Below are 18,555 nucleotides of genomic sequence, written 5' to 3'. Positions count from 1 at the left end.
AGGCCGTCATTGTAAATAAGAATTTGTTCTCAACTGAGTTGCCTAGTTAAATAAAGGTTAAATGATAATATATATATATAATTTTCCACTGGGCACACACTGGTTGAATCAACGTTGTTTCCATGTCATTTCAATCAAGTTACATTGAACCAATGTGGAATAGATGTTAAATTGAAGTCTGTGCCCAGTGAGTAGGCTTTTTCACCTGGTCAGTTCTTATACAGCAACTGAGACAGAGACGTGGCACAAATCACACTGTACCAACTAGGACCAAAAACAGGACCCAACATTCTGTGTACAGTTTGATAAGCAGAATGCATTTATTATTGAAAACATAAATATATAAATTATAATCATTGCTGTTTTTATCCAATAGAGGCCCAAATAAAACATGGTAAAAGCTTGTGTTGTTGTGGTTCCTTTAGTTACTGTAAGCAGTGGTCCCTGGTCTATTGACAATGAATGAAGAAATGCACTGCAAAATGGTGGAGAAACTTCCTCTGATTCCCTTTATACATATAGCACCAATGGAATCACCTTGGAAGTCTGTATAGTGCAGATGAACATGTTGTTACCGCAACACCGAGCAGCTGCAGATACACTGTTGTTGCTTCTTCAGTCATCTATTTTCTCTCAACATGCCTCTCACCCAGGACTTCATCAAGTGCTGATCTTGGATCAGTTTAGCTGTTTAGATCAGAAGGAATAAGATGAACAGCACTCCTACTCTGAGACATTTTGGGAAAGTGCCCAGGTATTTCTATTGATTCAGTGTGTGCCAAACGACAACCTATTCCCTATGTAGCGCACTACTTTTGGCCAGTGGCTCTGGTCTAAAGTAGTGCACTGCACTCTACGGGAAATAGGGTGTTGTTAGAGATTTGGTGTCAGTCTCTCCATAAACAGTGGTATCTTCTTTTTCTATCTTTCACTCATCAACAGTGGAACAGTCTTCTCCGTTGTTAACGTGTCAATGGAAGACTGCTGCTTGATTAACTAGGAAACCATTCATGTTGGTTTGTTCACCAACTCTCTCATTCAAGATGGACTTTGTACTCGTTCAGAACAACTTGTGTGCTGGTGGGGCGGACTGGGCACCATCTTATCAAAGGAGTGTGATGTGGGTTAAAAGTGGTTTCACACACACATTTATGTGCACACACACACATGCTGAACGTGTGTGTTCTGTTGTGTATAATGACGCTCTGGTTACTGGGTGTAACTTTTGGCTAGATAACAGAGTTAAAGAGACACAGTCCAACGATGCCCCAGATTGAGTCTTCCTCAGCCAGACTGATCTCAGATCGGTTTGTGCTGTCTTGCCAATGACTATATGTGTTTGCAGGACAACACAAACTGATCTGGGACCAGGTTAGCGCTATCCAGCTCTCTAGATAATAGAGTACAGCACTGCTGATGTAAGCCTACCCTACAGCACCAAACAGGGTGCATTGCTGGGGCCTTATACATGTCCTCACCCCCATTCCTACATCGTTTCCATGGATTACATAAAAGCATTCAACCACAACAAACAAAGAAATAACAAACATACTTCCTGCTTGAATATAAGTAAGCATAATATATTTTTTTAACAAAAATAAAGCATCTTCCTGTACTTGTACAGACTCTGTCCTCCCATCTCCTCCTCGCCACGCTTCCTTCCATTTCCAGCCCATACAACTAGACTTGAGACTGTTCAGATAATATACTGGCACATAATAAGGCAACATTGAACATGAGTAACAACTACATGAACAACTACAAACAACATGTGGACATGAAGATTCACTACCAGAGGATCAGACAGAACCCGACTCTTACATGTCACAGAAAACATAACAATGTCTTGGAGGGAGAGAGAGAGAAATGAAAACGTTCACACGTATAAATAGTTTATTAGTAGCAATGAATTAATCTTCCTTTCTGAATCGTTCTGTAGTGTATATGGCGACTGGCACAATCCCAATAGGAGCAGATAGGGAAACCCAAGAGAGAGAAGCAGAGAAGCCATCTTGGAACAACAGGTCCTGATGATTCCAAACACTTTTCCCAACACTTTATCCAAAAGAGACAAAATGGGCAACCATTTTATGAGTTCCAGAATGTTCACAAGTTCCACTACAGTGTACAGAGAGTTCCGGAACAACAAGCAACACGACCAGTACCTTCTACACCTCTCTACAACTTCTCTCAACATCTCGTTCCCTCTCTCCCTCTCTCTCTGTCAGTCATTGACTGTCCAGGCAAGTGTCACTTAGACCAACGGCTAGGAACATGCAAGCCTCCACACATCCCGAAGAGTCCATTGATTGTCCCTCTCTGTGTCCTTTTAGGATCCAGTCAACAGATCCCCCATCGAGGCTTAATCCAATGATCCATCCTGGATCTCTCTCTGTGATCGTCAAATTGTCCTGTTTACCCAACAAACGACAACCCATCTTGTCCTCCTCCTCCTCTCTTTTCTGCCCAGCTCTTTATCGGCTTCACCATCCTCATCCGCATCATTGTTTGATTGGTTGGTTCTGCTGCGCTTGGCAGAGACCTTCTGCATTACTTTTTACGGTAATAGAAAAAAGCACCTTTGGCATTTTATTAACTTTTTTTCTCTTTACAGTAATCTTTGTTTTTAAAAGGCGGTAGGTGGTGTGGGGTGGGGTCAGGGAAGGGGTAGGTCAGCAGTCCAAATATGGCAGCATCCTCTCTTTGGCCCCTTCCACACTGAAGTCTAATGCTGCTGGGGTCTCACCTTATGTCCACTGTGGAGAAAAGAGAGAGAGCTGATGTTAACATTTAGCATTTCATTAGCATTAGCCTGATGATTCTATTACCATTAGCTTTAGCATTACCATTACCCTCATAATTACTATTACCATTAGCTTTAGCATTAGCATTAGCATTTCATTAATCCCCATATTATTTGAACATGTTAGAGGTAAAAGGTGATATTCGTTCCCCATTTTGTTCAATTTGAACGTGTGTCATAAAGAGAGAGGGACAGACGGACGGGACGGATGGACGGAACGACGGACGGAACGACGGATGGAACGACAGACGGAACATTGGACAGACAGAACATTGGACAGACAGACGGACAGACAGAACATTGGACAGACAGACAGACAGACAGACAGACAGACAGACAGACAGACAGACAGACAGACAGAACAGTGGACAGACAGACAGACAAAGACGAGACAGACAGAACATTGGACAGACAGACAGACAGACAGACAGACAGACAGACAGACAGACAGACAGACAGACAGACAGACAGACAGACAGACAGACAGAGATGAGACAGACAGGCAGAGACGAGAGAGTCAGAACATTGGACAGACAGACAGACAGACAGACAGACAGACAGACAGACAGACAGAGACGAGACAATCAGAACATTGGACAGACAGACAGAGATGAGAAGAGACAGTCAGAACATTGGACAGACAGACAGACAGACAGACAGAGATGAGACGAGACAGTCAGAACATTGGACAGACAGACAGAGATGAGAAGAGACAGTCAGAACATTGGAGAGACAGACAGACAGAGACAGACAGACAGACAGAGACGAGACAGTCAGAACATTGGACAGACAGACAGAGATGAGAAGAGACAGTCAGAACATTGGACAGACAGACAGACAGACAGACAGACAGACAGACAGACAGACAGAGACGAGACAGACAGGCAGAGACGAGAGAGTCAGAACATTGGACAGACAGACAGACAGACAGACAGACAGACAGACAGACAGACAGACAGACAGACAGACAGACAGACAGACAGACAGAGACGAGACAATCAGAACATTGGACAGACAGACAGAGATGAGAAGAGACAGTCAGAACATTGGACAGACAGACAGACAGACAGAGATGAGACGAGACAGTCAGAACATTGGACAGACAGACAGAGATGAGAAGAGACAGTCAGAACATTGGAGAGACAGACAGACAGAGACAGACAGACAGACAGAGACGAGACAGTCAGAACATTGGACAGACAGACAGAGATGAGAAGAGACAGTCAGAACATTGGACAGACAGACAGACAAATGGACAGAGAGGATGAGAGAGAAAGATAAAGGACATGAAATACAGAGGAGCGCATGGGAAGTAGAGACATGTAGAATGGTACTTGAAATCAGATACACACAGAGACACAGAGACAGCTGGAGTGAAGGACAAACACTGGTCGGTGAACAAGGTGAGGTTGAAATACTCATTCATAAACTCATACATGCAGAAAAACATAACACAAAGAGGATATGCAGTGCGCAGGCAGGCATAAAAATCACACTAAATCATGCAGCGACATTCACAGAGCGTGGCCCATTTCAGCCCTCCCTCTCCTCACACTGATTGGGTGTGGCGTTGATTGTGATCTGATTGGCAACCCTTTCTCTGCCCTGATTGGGCTTGTGACCAGCAGGTGGGTAATTGGTTGGATTGCCATGCTGGTGCTAAAGTCCTCCTACCTGTTGGAGCCGGGGGGTCCGGCGGCCGGACTTTGGAATAATGTGTTCAAGTTTATTATGTCGCCAATAAATCCTTGTTGAGCTTTAGCTTTTTAGGTTTCCTTTTTCTACCTTTAGCCCTAGTATGGTGGCCTGAAAACACAAGTTGGGGAGGGGGGATAGGAGGACAAGGACAGCGGTTAGCAAGAGGGGGAAGCAGCAAGGTTTACAACACAAAGAGCAGAAAGCAGAGGAGATAAAAAGACCCCATGACAGAGAGAGAATTCAAGAGGATTTGAAATGACACTATAAATAGTTGCGATGACTTATCAGTCCACATCGTTCCTCTTATCTCTTCCCAACGGAGGCTTTGGATCAAGGGGAAAGGATTGTTACCTGCCGGCCAAGCCAAGCAGCCTTTGGACACCCTCCCTTTACACGCATGCACACACACACACACACACACAGTCAAACACCCTCACACACACTGACACTGTCTTTCTCTCAGACACACACAAGGGGCCTTGCAGGTTTGGCAATAGAAGTCTAGCTTGCAGGAGTGTCTGTTTTCCCAACAGGCATATACAAGAGGTCATCCAGTGCAAGCCAGAGAGCAAGCAGGCAGACAGGCAGGCAGGCAGGCAGGCAGACAGACAGGCAGGCAGGCAGGCAGGCAGGCAGGCAGACAGACAGACAGACAGACAGACAGACAGACAGACAGACAGACAGACAGACAGACAGACAGACAGACAGACAGACAGACAGACAGACAGACTAGCAGTATAAAGAGACCAGGCGTAGGAAGGAATGACTGAATGGGGCGGGACTCAGATACTCAGACATCCAACCAAACCGTCTCTGAAGGTCATCTACGCTCCAATAAAGTTGTGATAAATTCGGTCGGCCTTAATATTATTTACCTGTGTCTGGGTCTGAGTGCTCGGTCACGTGATGTTGTGACGTGCACACACACTCCAGGTGGTCTTCTAACCTGACCAAGACCTCCTTCAGCTTGGGTTTCCTCCGCACATACTCCACCTTGGCCACCTGAAAGAAGGGAGGGAGAGAGAGGTTAACAACACTACCACAAGAACACCATTTAGGCTCGTTTAGGCTTTTCCTGTGTACCCTTCATTCACCTTTCACTCTTTCTCCATTGGCTAACATCAAGAGAGATGGATGAATGAATAGAAAGAAAAAGCCCTGCTCCCTCCTCCATTTCTCCTTCTCTAACACCAAGAGACACAGCCACCATCATCTCCCTCCTCCATTTCTCCTTCTCTAACACCAAGAGGCACAGCCACCATCATCTCCCTCCTCCATTTCTCCTTCTCTAACACCAAGAGGCACAGCCACTGTCATCTCCCTCCTCCATTTCTCCTTCTCTAACACCAAGAGGCACAGCCACCATCATCTCCCTCCTCCATTTCTCCTTCTCTAACACCAAGAGGCACAGCCACTGTCATCTCCCTCCTCCATTTCTCCTTCTCTAACACCAAGAGGCACAGCCACCATCATCTCCCTCCTCCATTTCTCCTTCTCTAACACCAAGAGGCACAGCCACCATCATCTCCCTCCTCCATTTCTCCTTCTCTAACGCCAAGAGACACAGCCACTGTCATCTCCCTCCTCCATTTCTCCTTCTCTAACACCAAGAGGCACAGCCACCGTCATCTCCCTCCTCCATTTCTCCTTCTCTAACACCAAGAGACACAGCCACCATCATCTCCCTCCTCCATTTCTCCTTCTCTAACACCAAGAGACACAGCCACTGTCATCTCCCTCCTCCATTTCTCCTTCTCTAACACCAAGAGACACAGCCACTGTCATCTCCCTCCTCCATTTCTCCTTCTCTAACACCAAGAGGCACAGCCACCGTCATCTCCCTCCTCCATTTCTCCTTCTCTAACACCAAGAGACACAGCCACTGTCATCTCCCTCCTCCATTTCTCCTTCTCTAACACCAAGAGACACAGCCACTGTCATCTCCCTCCTCCATTTCTCCTTCTCTAACACCAAGAGGCACAGCCACCGTCATCTCCCTCCTCCATTTCTCCTTCTCTAACACCAAGAGACACAGCCACTGTCATCTCCCTCCTCCATTTCTCCTTCTCTAACACCAAGAGGCACAGCCACCATCATCTCCCTCCTCCATTTCTCCTTCTCTAACACCAAGAGGCACAGCCACCATCATCTCCCTCCTCCATTTCTCCTTCTCTAACACCAAGAGACACAGCCACTGTCATCTCCCTCCTCCATTTCTCCTTCTCTAACACCAAGAGGCACAGCCACCATCATCTCCCTCCTCCATTTCTCCTTCTCTAACACCAAGAGACACAGCCACTGTCATCTCCCTCCTCCATTTCTCCTTCTCTAACGCCAAGAGACACAGCCACCATCATCTCCCTCCTCCATTTCTCCTTCTCTAACACCAAGAGACACAGCCACTGTCATCTCCCTCCTCCATTTCTCCTTCTCTAACACCAAGAGACACAGCCACTGTCATCTCCCTCCTCCATTTCTCCTTCTCTAACACCAAGAGACACAGCCACTGTCATCTCCCTCCTCCATTTCTCCTTCTCTAACACCAAGAGACACAGCCACTGTCATCTCCCTCCTCCATTTCTCCTTCTCTAACACCAAGAGACACAGCCACTGTCATCTCCCTCCTCCATTTCTCCTTCTCTAACACCAAGAGACACAGCCACTGTCATCTCCCTCCTCCATTTCTCCTTCTCTAACACCAAGAGACACAGCCACCATCATCTCCCTAACCCTTGCACTTAACCCAACACTATCCCACACAGCCAGATCTTACACAGACCTCCACCTAAACTTCCATTCAATAACTCCACCAAGCCCAACACTGACTCCCCACCACCCAGCCACTTCAAGGGGCCTGTGAAGTGGGTGTTGCTGGGCTGTTGGGTGGATGTGTAAAACGGCGTTAGGTGATGCCTCTCTCTGATCTCTGATCTGAAGGCCAGGGCAGGTACACAGACACACCCTGGGCCTGGGCCACATGGAAACAATATATCAGGCTTCTGTGCTCTTCCTGGTCATGGCACGGGACAGGATATTGACCGGCAATCTCCTCACGCTTTCTGGTGTTATGAACAATGCTGTTATGCAGTCAGGACAGCTCACACACATATACACAGACACACACAGACACAGACACACACCGATGGGAGAGAAGGAGAGTTCTTTCTCAATCCCATTCTGGCCTCCAGCCAAGTCAAGCTCTACCCAGTGAATTAGTCACACAGCCCAAATAATACACCATTCCATTCTGATACTACAGAACCTTGTAATGTTTGGGCCCTGCAATGACGTAACGTCTCGGAAACATAAGCCCAGGGTGAGACAGAGACGTAGGCTGAGCAGGACACAGAGTGGCCAGGAAGAGGGTAGGGTGTACACAGCATCCACTATTCACCATCCTTCCTTTGAAACAGTGTCTTTTAGAAAGGGAGGAAAAGGGGGAAGATGAGGGATAGAAAGAGAGAAAACAGGGATAGAGGGAGTGAAAAGGAGGTTAAGTAGCAGAGGTATGCCGTGGGTAAACAGTGGACAATGGTGTCTGGACGGCGATCATTACGGTGTGTGTTTGCTCTTATCTCCGGTCTGAAGCAGAGGGTGAAAGGGCCTGAGCAGAAACTGAGTAGGGGTGGCGAGAGAGAGAGAGAGAGAGAGAGAGAGAGAGAGAGAGAGAGAGAGAGAGAGAGGGGGGGAGAGAGGGGAGATGGGTAAAAGAGAGAAGCGGTGGGAAGAGAGGAGGGAATGGGTGAGAGAAAGAAGAGGGAGAGAGAGAAAGAGAGAGAAAGAGGGGGTGGAGGGGGAGAGTTACACAACTGAATTCATTCAACCTGTGTGTCTTTCGCATAAGTTTGCAGAGGTGGAAGGTTTTAGATTTGTGTACATTCCGGGGACCATGTCATTTTGGGGTGGGTTGTGTGTGTTTAGGGGGGAGTCTTTAAAGGAGGGGGACAGCACACTGAACGTGATCATGGGTAGCATTAAGTCTCATTCATACGTAACCTATTAAACTCCGTCTAGTTCTGTTTAATCCTCAAGGACACTGGTGACTAATATAGGCCTGATTAATCGATAGTGTTTCCTGAGCAAAACAAGCCAAACGGAAACCCACTCCCTGTCACTAGCCAGTGTGTGTGACAGTGGAATCAGAGCTGTATGCTCACAGGGGCTGCAGCTGTCTCTGTGCCCAGCTCCGCTGCCGTTGGTTACCAGAATGTCTAGGGGGTCAGGGGTCGGCCAATCAGAAACAAGGAGAGTCAGCGGTGCCTGACAGTTACTACTGTGGCGGAGCCTAATGACAAATGATACACGCACACACAATTGCACAAACAAACACACATCGACAAGAGGATAAAGCTGTGTGTATGTGTGACAGAGAGGTCAGCAGTAGGCCTGTTACACAACACAGCAGGGTTAAGGACACACAGAGCAGAACAGCACCTAAACCCTTCCCTCCTCTGAGTGTGTGGGTGGTTTTCAACATGTCTCCACCAATGAAGTTACGTACTCTCCCTCTGCTCTTCCCACTTTGTCAACAGCAAGCATTCTCTTGCTTAGTCACTGTCTTCCTCTACACTTCTCATCTCCTCCTTTTCATTCTCTCCCTCCCTTCCCTTGTCTCCTTGTACACAGCGAAGGCACATTCCCAGAGTCAGAGTATAACAATAGACTGATACTGGAATTAGGAGGTGGAGAGGAGGGGGGAGGGGTGTTCAGTTCAGTACTGGGTAACACGCAAACAGCCCTGCTCCCTCCTCCACATCCCCCTCTGTGTCCCCCTGTCACCATGTCAGCATGTCTGTGTCCCCCTGTCACCATGTCAGCCAGTCTGTGTCCCTGCCACATGTGAGCATGTCTGTGTCCCTGCCACCATGTGAGCATGTCTGTGTCCCTGTCACCATGTCAGCATGTCTGTGTCTCTGCTTGTGTCCCTGTCACCATGTCAGCCTGTCTGTGTCCCTTTCACCATGTCAGCCTGTCTGTGTCCCTGTCACCATGTCAGCCAGTCTGTGTCCCTGCCACATGTAAGCATGTCTGTGTCCCTGTCACCATGTCAGCCTGTCTGTGTCCCTTTCACCATGTCAGCCTGTCTGTGTCCCTGTCACCATGTCAGCCTGTCTGTGTCCCTTTCACCATGTCAGCCTGTCTGTGTCCCTGTCACCATGTCAGCCTGTCTGTGTCCCTTTCACCATGTCAGCCTGTCTGTGCCCCTGTCACCATGTCAGCCTGTCTGTATCCCTGCCACCATGTGAGCATGTCTGTGTCCCTGCCACCATGTGAGCATGTCTGTGTCCCTGTCACCATGTCAGCCTGTCTGTGTCTCTGCTTGTGTCCCTTTCACCATGTCAGCATGTCTGTGTCCCTGTCACCATGTCAGCCTGTCTGTGTCCCTGTCACCATGTCAGCCTGTCTGTGTCCCTGTCACCATGTGAGCATGTCTGTGTCCCTGTCACCATGTCAGCATGTCTGTGTCCCCCTGTCACCATGTCAGCCTGTCTGTGTCCCTGTCACCATGTCAGCCTGTCTGTGTCCCTGTCACCATGTCAGCCTGTCTGTGTCCCTGTCACCATGTCAGCCTGTCTGTGTCCCTGTCACCATGTCAGCCTGTCTGTGTCCCTGTCACCATGTCAGTCTGTTTGTGTCCCCCTGTCACCATGTCAGTCTGTTTGTGTCCCCCTGTCACCATGTCAGCATGTCTGTGTCCCTGTCACCATGTCAGTCTGTTTGTGTCCCCCTGTCACCATGTCAGCCTGTCTGTGTCCCTGTCACCATGTCAGTCTGTTTGTGTCCCTGCCACCATGTCAGCCTGTCTGTGTCCCTGTCACCATGTCAGCCTGTCTGTGTCCCCATGTCACCATGTCAGCCTGTCTGTGTCCCTGCCACCATGTCAGCCTGTCTGTGTCCCTGTCACCATGTCAGCCTGTCTGTGTCCCCCTGCCACCATGTCAGCCTGTCTGTGTCCCTGTCACCATGTCAGTCTGTTTGTGTCCCCCTGTCACCATGTCAGTCTGTTTGTGTCCCCCTGTCACCATGTCAGCATGTCTGTGTCCCTGTCACCATGTCAGTCTGTCTGTGTCCCCCTGTCACCATGTCAGTCTGTTTGTGTCCCCCTGTCACCATGTCAGCATGTCTGTGTCCCTGTCACCATGTCAGTCTGTTTGTGTCCCCCTGTCACCATGTCAGCATGTCTGTGTCCCTGTCACCATGTCAGTCTGTTTGTGTCCCCCTGTCACCATGTCAGCATGTCTGTGTCCCTGTCACCATGTCAGCATGTCTGTGTCCCTGTCACCATGTCAGTCTGTCTGTGTCCCCCTGTCACCATGTCAGTCTGTTTGTGTCCCCCTGTCACCATGTCAGTCTGTTTGTGTCCCCCTGTCACCATGTCAGCATGTCTGTGTCCCTGTCACCATGTCAGCCTGTCTGTGTCCCTGTCACCATGTCAGCCTGTCTGTGTCCTGTCATGACACTCTCTGACTCCCCAGAAATATTGACATTCATAGTAAAAATAAAAAAAATAAAAACTCAAGTCCCGTCTCAGAGCCCACCATCCCAGCAGCTAGACACACCATAGAAGACCCCATGGTGCAACCGAAGGGGCCCCACACACTCTATATATAAATCATCAACCTCTAAACTCTGTCAGAAAGCCGGGCCTGGGAAAGAATCCCGGTCAGGTTATGGAATGATATCCGATCCGGCCAGAGAGACAGAGCAACAGTGGGTTTAAAGGGTTTATGCAGTGAGCTCAGGGATAGAAGAGAAAAGGTAGGTCTCTTCCTGGTCTCTCTCCCAGTCTCTCCCAGTCTCTCCTGGTTTCTTCAACTCTCTCCTTTTCCAGTCTTTCCTGTCTCCCAGTCTCTCTCCCAGTCTCTCTCCCAGTCTCTCTCCCAGTCTCTCTCAGGTATCTATCCCAGTCTCTATCCCAGTCTCTCTCCAGTTTCTATCACAGTCTCTATTCCAGTCTCTATTCCAGTCTCTATTCCAGTCTCTATTCCAGTCTCTATTCCAGTCTCTATTCCAGTTTCTCTCCCAGTCTCTCTCCAGTCTCTCTCTCCAGTCTATCTCTCCAGTCTCTCTCTCCAGTCTATCTCTCCAGTCTCTCTCTCCAGTCTATCTCTCCAGTCTCTATCCTAGTCTCTCTCTCCAGTCTCTCTCTCTCGTCTCTATCCCAGTCTCTCTCTCCAGTCTCTCTCTCCAGTCTCTATCCCAGCCTCTCCCAGCTCTGAAGCCGATTGTCCTGGCTGGGTTAATTGGGATTTCCCCCGATGGGAGTGCCGGAGCGTGGAAAGGAAAGTTTGGGCTCGGCGGTCCAAGGAAAACAAGGCTTGGATGTGGATGTGCACCACGGGTAGTTAGGAATGGGAACAACATCGCGATAAAGGAAAATAAATAAGATTGGGGAGGAGGGGGAGAGTAAGAAGGGAGGGGTGAAGGAGGAGGGGAGAGAGTAAGAAGGGAGGGGTGAAGGAGGAGGGGAGAGTAAGAAGGGAGGGGTGAAGGAGGAGGGGGGAGAGTAAGAAGGGAGGGGTGAAGGAGGAGGGGGGAGAGTAAGAAGGGAGGGGTGAAGGAGGAGGGGAGAGAGTAAGAAGGGAGGGGTGAAGGAGGGGGGAGAGTAAGAAGGGAGGGGTGAAGGAGGAGGGGGGAGAGTAAGAAGGGAGGGGTGAAGGAGGAGGGGAGAGAGTAAGAAGGGAGGGGTGAAGGAGGAGGGGGGGGGAGTAAGAAGGGAGGGGTGAAGGAGGGGGGAGAGTAAGAAGGGAGGGGTGAAGGAGGAGGGGGGAGAGTAAGAAGGGAGGGGTAAAGGAGGAGGGGGGAGAGTAAGAAGGGAGGGGTGAAGGAGGAGGGGAGAGAGTAAGAAGGGAGGGGTGAAGGAGGAGGGGAGAGAGTAAGAAGGGAGGGGTGAAGGAGGAGGGGGGAGAGTAAGAAGGGAGGGGTGAAGGAGGAGGGGGGAGAGTAAGAAGGGAGGGGTGAAGGAGGAGGGGAGAGTAAGAAGGGAGGGGTGAAGGAGGGGGGAGAGTAAGAAGGGAGGGGTGAAGGAGGAGGGGAGAGTAAGAAGGGGGGGGTGAAGGAGGGGGGAGAGTAAGAAGGGAGGGGTGAAGGAGGAGGGGAGAGTGGGGGATACGCAATTCATCTGTCACAGGATAAATGAAGTGGCCGAGTCCCAACACCAGACACCAGACACACAGACACCAGACATACAGAGGAAAACCTGCAACCCCTTCTAACCCTGCTCATTGTGCGCTACAAGGCGGGTAAAGGGACAGAGAAGGCAGGAGGGAGATAGAGGGGGCTGTCTCTCTATCTATCTGTCTGACAGTCTGGTTTTAATGGAAAAAGGAATAGATTCCCTCCTCCTCCGTAAAGGGTGAACCTCATAAGGAACTCAATGACCAGGGCTTTGAAAATGATGGACAGACAGACAGACAGCAAATCCCCCAACGCTTTCAACTCTGAGAAGAGGGGGATTGATGGGTAGATGGGGGGTTATAAGGGGTGCTGAGGGGGGATTAGGGGCGGATGGGGAGTTATAAGGGGTGCTGAGGGGGGATTAGGGGCGGATGGGGGGTTATAAGGGGTGCTGAGGGGGGATTAGGGGCGGATGGGGGGTTATAAGGGGTGCTGAGGGGGGATTAGGGGTGGATGGGGGGGTTATAAGGGGTGCTGAGGGGGGATTAGGGGTGGATGGGGGGTTATAAGGGGTGCTGAGGGGAGATTAGGGGTGGATGGGGGGTTATAAGGGGTGCTGAGGGGGAATTAGGGGTGGATGGGGGGTTATAAGGGGTGCTGAGGGGAGATTAGGGGTGGATGGGGGGTTATAAGGGGTGCTGAGGGGAGATTAGGGGTTGATGGGGGGTTATAAGGGGTGCTGAGGGGGAATTAGGGGCGGATGGGGAGTTATAAGGGGTGCTGAGGGGGGATTAGGGGCGGATGGGGGGTTATAAGGGGTGCTGAGGGGGAATTAGGGGTGGATGGGGGGTTATAAGGGGTGCTGAGGGGAGATTAGGGGTGGATGGGGGGTTATAAGGGGTGCTGAGGGGAGATTAGGGGTTGATGGGGGGTTATAAGGGGTGCTGAGGGGGAATTAGGGGCGGATGGGGAGTTATAAGGGGTGCTGAGGGGGGATTAGGGGCGGATGGGGGGTTATAAGGGGTGCTGAGGGGAGATTAGGGGTGGATGGGGGGTTATAAGGGGTGCTGAGGGGAGATTAGGGGTGGATGGGGGGTTATAAGGGGTGCTGAGGGGGAATTAGGGGCGGATGGGGAGTTATAAGGGGTGCTGAGGGGGGATTAGGGGTGGATGGGGGGTTATAAGGGGTGCTGAGGGGAGATTAGGGGTGGATGGGGGGTTATAAGGGGTGCTGAGGGGGGATTAGGGGCGGATGGGGGGTTATAAGGGGTGCTGAGGGGAGATTAGGGGTGGATGGGGGGTTATAAGGGGTGCTGAGGGGGGATTAGGGGCGTGGGGTGAAGAAAGGAAACAAGAAGAGCATTTATCATAGGCACGCAGGCAGGAATGCCAATGGAAACCAATGGGAGGGCTGAGAAAAAGCACTTTATTTCTTCACACCAATCTCTCTCTCTCTCTCTCTCCATCTCTCTCTCTCCATCTCTCTCTCTCCCTCTCTCCATCTCTCTCTCTCTCTCCATCTCTCTCTCTCTCTCTCTCTCTCTCTCTCTCTCTCTCTCTCTCTCTCTCTCTCTCTCTCTCTCTCTCTCTCTCTCTCTCTCTCTCCTCTCTCCCTCTCTCTCTCTCTCTCTCTCTCTCTCTCTCTCTCTCTCTCTCTCTCTCTCTCTCTCTCTCTCTCTCCATCGCTCTCTCTCTCTCTCTCCCTCTCTCTCTCTCCATCTCTCTCTCTCCATCTCTCTCTATCTCTCTCTCTCTCCATCTCTCTCTCTCTCTCTCTCTCTCACAGCTCCCAGTGTGTCACCAAATGTGTATGTGGGGATCGTCTCGACCGCAGACTGTCTGCCTCTCCTTCCTCCTGACACCAAGTATGACCATCATCAAATATCCAACATCAAAGCGTCCAATAAGAGATGTAATTCCTCCTTCATTCCTTTCCTGCTCCTTCCCATGTCCTCACACCAGAACACACACACCGTACCACCTCGCACAAGATGCTTTTCATTACTTTTGCTGTGACTCAATCTAAACTAAGAGTTCTCATTCTGATAGTAGTGGAACTAGGAAACCACTCATTGCCAGAAACCAGAAATGAAGAGTAAAACTCTCTCCCAGAAAGGGAAGTGAAAATTATAAAAAATGATAGACTAGAAAATGTAAACAAGATGGTAGAGGGAGAGGGGGGAGGGGTAGAGGGAGAGGGGGGAGGGGTAGAGGGAAGGATATAGAGGTAGAGAGAGAGATTGTTTATTTCACTTTTGTTTCTTGTCTATTTCACTTGCTTTGGCAATGTAAACATATGTTTCCCATGCCAATAAAGCCCTTTGAATTGAGAGCGAGAGAGCGACAGAGAGAGCAACAGAGAGAGCGACAGAGAGAGCGACAGAGAGAGAAAGAGAATGAGAGCTAGAGCGAGAGAAAGAGAGCGAGAGAGAGAGAAAGACACAGAAAGGCAGACAGAAAGAGAGGAAGGGAGGGAAGGAGATGGAGACAGACAGAGAAAGAACAAAATAGAGAGAGGTAACGAGATAGAGGTGAAGAGGGAATGTTCTCCTTTGTCATCAATGGTAATTAGAGCTTGGTAAGAGTGGTGTTTATATGAAGTGTTGGGCCTGACAGTGGTCTGACAGGTAATCACTACTCTGTAGAGGTCCTGTGGGCACAAGTATGGGATGACAGAGAAAACACCCCATATTACCTTGTCTTTATCTTTTCATGTTTTCTACCATTCTGATGAATGTCCTGTGGACTGAAATGTTGATGGGGTTTTTAAGCAAACTGGAATAAAAATGCTACAGATTTTAGTTTAGTCTCTCCAATAGAGAGAGTAGGTACAGATGTTGGATCTTAATTTGACCAGTTTCTCAAAGCAGGAAAATTATCCTGCAGCAACAGGAAATGTGAATTATTGTGTGGATTATAATAAATTGACATTTTTGTAGAGGCTGATAGATTTTCAGTTAAGGCAAATCAAGTCTGACATTTTAAAGTAGAAATTATAAACTTTAGAAGTCTTTTTAAACCTCTAATACACTATAAGTTTGCATTTCCTGCTGTGCAGGATAAATCCTGCAACAACAGGGTGATCAAATGAAGATCCAACATGTAGTGGCAAGGAGTGTAGTGGTGTAGTGTAGTGTTCCCCAGCAGGGCTGGGCTCTGGGACACTGATAAGCACAGCAAACAGAATGGGCCTTGACACCCTTTAAAGCAGGAAGAGTCACAGAACACATGCAACATGTAGGTAACTAACATCAAACAGACCAGAACTGGGTTCAAATACTATTGGAAATCATTTTATATACTTAGATGTACTTTATTGAACTTGTAATGGAACCAATAGAAATGTCCCAAAAGTGCAAACCTGGCACTCAAGGCAGGCTAAAGCAAACACTCAATGTATTTGAAAGATTTCAAATGTATAATATTTGAACTCAGGTTTGATAGAGAGAAACAGCTTTAAACGCTGAGGGCGAGAGCAAGAGAGAGGATGAAGTCAAAGCAGAAGTTCAAAAGGGAGGACAGGAGACGAGGAGTGGACGTAAAAGGGAGGGATGGAAATGAAGAAAGAATAAAAAGAAATGTAAAATAATGTTGAATTACATTTCTTATTTCAGCAGATGCATTCCAGACGGTCCAGTTCTGGCCCAAGTTCTAGAATCTGTCCAGCTTCATGGTCTCTGGCACACAGTGGGTGACCCCAGATACACACACACACACACACACACACACACACACACACACACACACACACACACACACACACACACACACACACACACACACACACACACACACACACACACACACACACACACACACACACACACACACACCTCCAACCCTCACCATTTAGCAGAAAATCTGGGACCAAATCAAAGTGAAAATACTTCACAGCTGCACCAACTTCAAACAGGGACCCCCTTCACTTCCCCTCTCCCCCCTCCATCCCCCTCATCCCTCTCTCACGTAATCCACAGGACGCCTCACACACACATTAATCACACTGACTGTATGGCCGTCAACTCGTCCCTTTATTTATGAAACACCCCGTAACTAGGTCTCACACGAGGACAGGCCCCGGCTAGTAGCTACTGCCTCTGTCCTGACTGACTGACTGACTGGGGGAAAGGAAGTGTGTGTGTGTGTGTGTGTGTGTGTGTGTGTGTGTGTGTGTGTGTGTGTGTGTGTGTGTGTGTGTGTGTGTGTGTGTGTGTGTGTGTGTGTGTGTGTGTGTGTGTGTGTGTGTGTGTGTGTGTGTGTGTGTGTGGAGGTCAAAAGGTCAGAGGAGGCTCCTTAAAGTCAGGGTCAGTAGAGATGTGTGGATCCTGCAGCTATATCCTCCTGACCCTCTGTGGCCTCCAGCTTTGATCCAACAGGCATCAACACTTCATTACTCTGTGGCCTCTCTTCCCCTCAGTAGCACTCTCATCTCTCTACTGCTGCTGCCTCAACACTAATGGTCTTGTCCCAGGCAGCGCGTTAGGGGAGAACACACGGCACAGAGGAGCAACACACACACACACACGCACACACACACACACACACACACACACACACACACACACACACACACACACACACACACACACACACACACACACACACACACACACACACACACACACACACACACACACACACACACACACTGTAACCGGGAATACTTGTTACACACACTCCCACAGAGACTGAGCCAGCGAGCAGATGAGGTAACCCTCTCCTACTCCTAGTCTTTCTGATTGCTGGTCCATTACTCCCAAATGTCCTACTAGAATAGTGTTCTCTGTGGTCTCTTTTGTTGGAAGGGTTATCTGTCTGAAGAGGACCCTCCCCAGAACAACCCCCTCCCTTCTGAACTGTCAGAGAGAAGCCGACATCCTCCCCAGTCCTAGTGTCGTTGCCTAGCTGACGTTGCTCCAATGTCTGGGATATCCAAGACTAGTTAGTGGTCAAACTACAACTAAAAGAGGGAAGTGACAGCTCTATTCTCTGTCAGTCTGACTGACTGTTTGCTTTAGCCTGTGGGAGAACACACAAACACACACACGCACACAGTCCTCACTAGACCCTCTTGTCCTCAGAGCAGGGCCTGCTTCCCAGAACCCCCTGTTGCTTTACAGATGACTGTATCTAACCAGCAGGCCCGGGCCAGCAGCACTGACAAACCTATCAGAACCCTGTAATGCAATGCAGCGTACCACAGCTGGGGTCTTGAATACACACACTCACTCAGGAGGAGATGGGGAAAGATGGGAAAGATGGAGCAGAGAAAGGAGAGGGGCTGAGGAGGGGAATAAAAAGATAGAGAGAAAGTGATATAGACTAGAGAAAGAGAGAAAAAGGGATATAGAGAGATATGGATATAAAGAGAGAGAGAGAGAGAGTGAGCGAGACAGAGAGAGGGTAAAGAGAGAGGGGATAGAGAGAGAGCGTGAGAGGGGGAGAGAGAGGGAGGGAAGAAGAGGGTGAGGGAGAGAGGGGGAGGGAGAGAGGAAGGGAAGGAAAGGGGGAGGGAGAGAGGGAGGGAGGGAAGGAGAGGGGGAGGGAGAGAGGGAGAGAGGGAGCGGGGGAGGGAGAGAGAGGGAGGGAGGGACGGAAAGGGGTAGGGAGAGAGAGAGGGAGGGACGGAGAGGGAGAGAGAGAGGGAGGGATGGAGAGGGGTAGGGAGAGACGGAGAGGGACGGAGAGAGGGAGGGATGGAGAGGGGTAGGGAGAGACGGAGAGGGACGGAGAGAGAGAGGGACGGAGAGGGAGAGACAGAGGGAGAGAGGGGGAGGGAGAGAGAGAGAGAGAGAGAGAGAGAGAGAGAGAGAGAGAGAGAGAGAGAGAGAGAGAGAGAGAGAGAGAGAGAGAGAGAGAGAGAGAGAGAGAGAGAGAGAGAGAGGGACAGAGAGGGGAGTGAGGGAGAGAGAGAGAGAGGGAGGGAGAGGGGAGGG

General features: G+C 49.4%; 1 protein-coding gene across 2 annotated transcripts in view; it reads right to left on the bottom strand.

Annotated features, from left to right (window-relative positions):
- Window positions 1–1,559: 1,559 nt before the first annotated feature.
- LOC139572051 (platelet-derived growth factor subunit A-like) overlaps window positions 1,560–18,555 on the bottom strand; it is a 22,792-nt gene continuing 5,796 nt past the window's right edge. Inside the window, exons 3-5 of one of the 2 annotated variants that reach the window (XR_011674344.1) lie at window positions 5,377–5,503; window positions 4,478–4,609; window positions 1,560–2,756 (exon numbers count right to left, since the gene is read on the bottom strand). Coding sequence is in view for 1 of the 2 variants with exons in the window: in XM_071394875.1 (XP_071250976.1) it covers window positions 2,743–2,756; window positions 5,377–5,503 (141 nt within the window). In the remaining variant the exon portion in view is untranslated. The remainder of the gene's footprint in view (window positions 2,757–4,477; window positions 4,610–5,376; window positions 5,504–18,555) is intronic. The other variant, XM_071394875.1, reaches the window with a different exon arrangement.

The sequence above is a fragment of the Salvelinus alpinus genome, chromosome 1 (genome assembly GCF_045679555.1).
Source record: "Salvelinus alpinus chromosome 1, SLU_Salpinus.1, whole genome shotgun sequence".
NCBI classification, from domain to species: Eukaryota; Metazoa; Chordata; class Actinopteri; order Salmoniformes; family Salmonidae; genus Salvelinus; species Salvelinus alpinus.
Note: the sequence above shows the minus strand (reverse complement) of the source record. Positions and strands in the feature narration are given on the sequence as shown.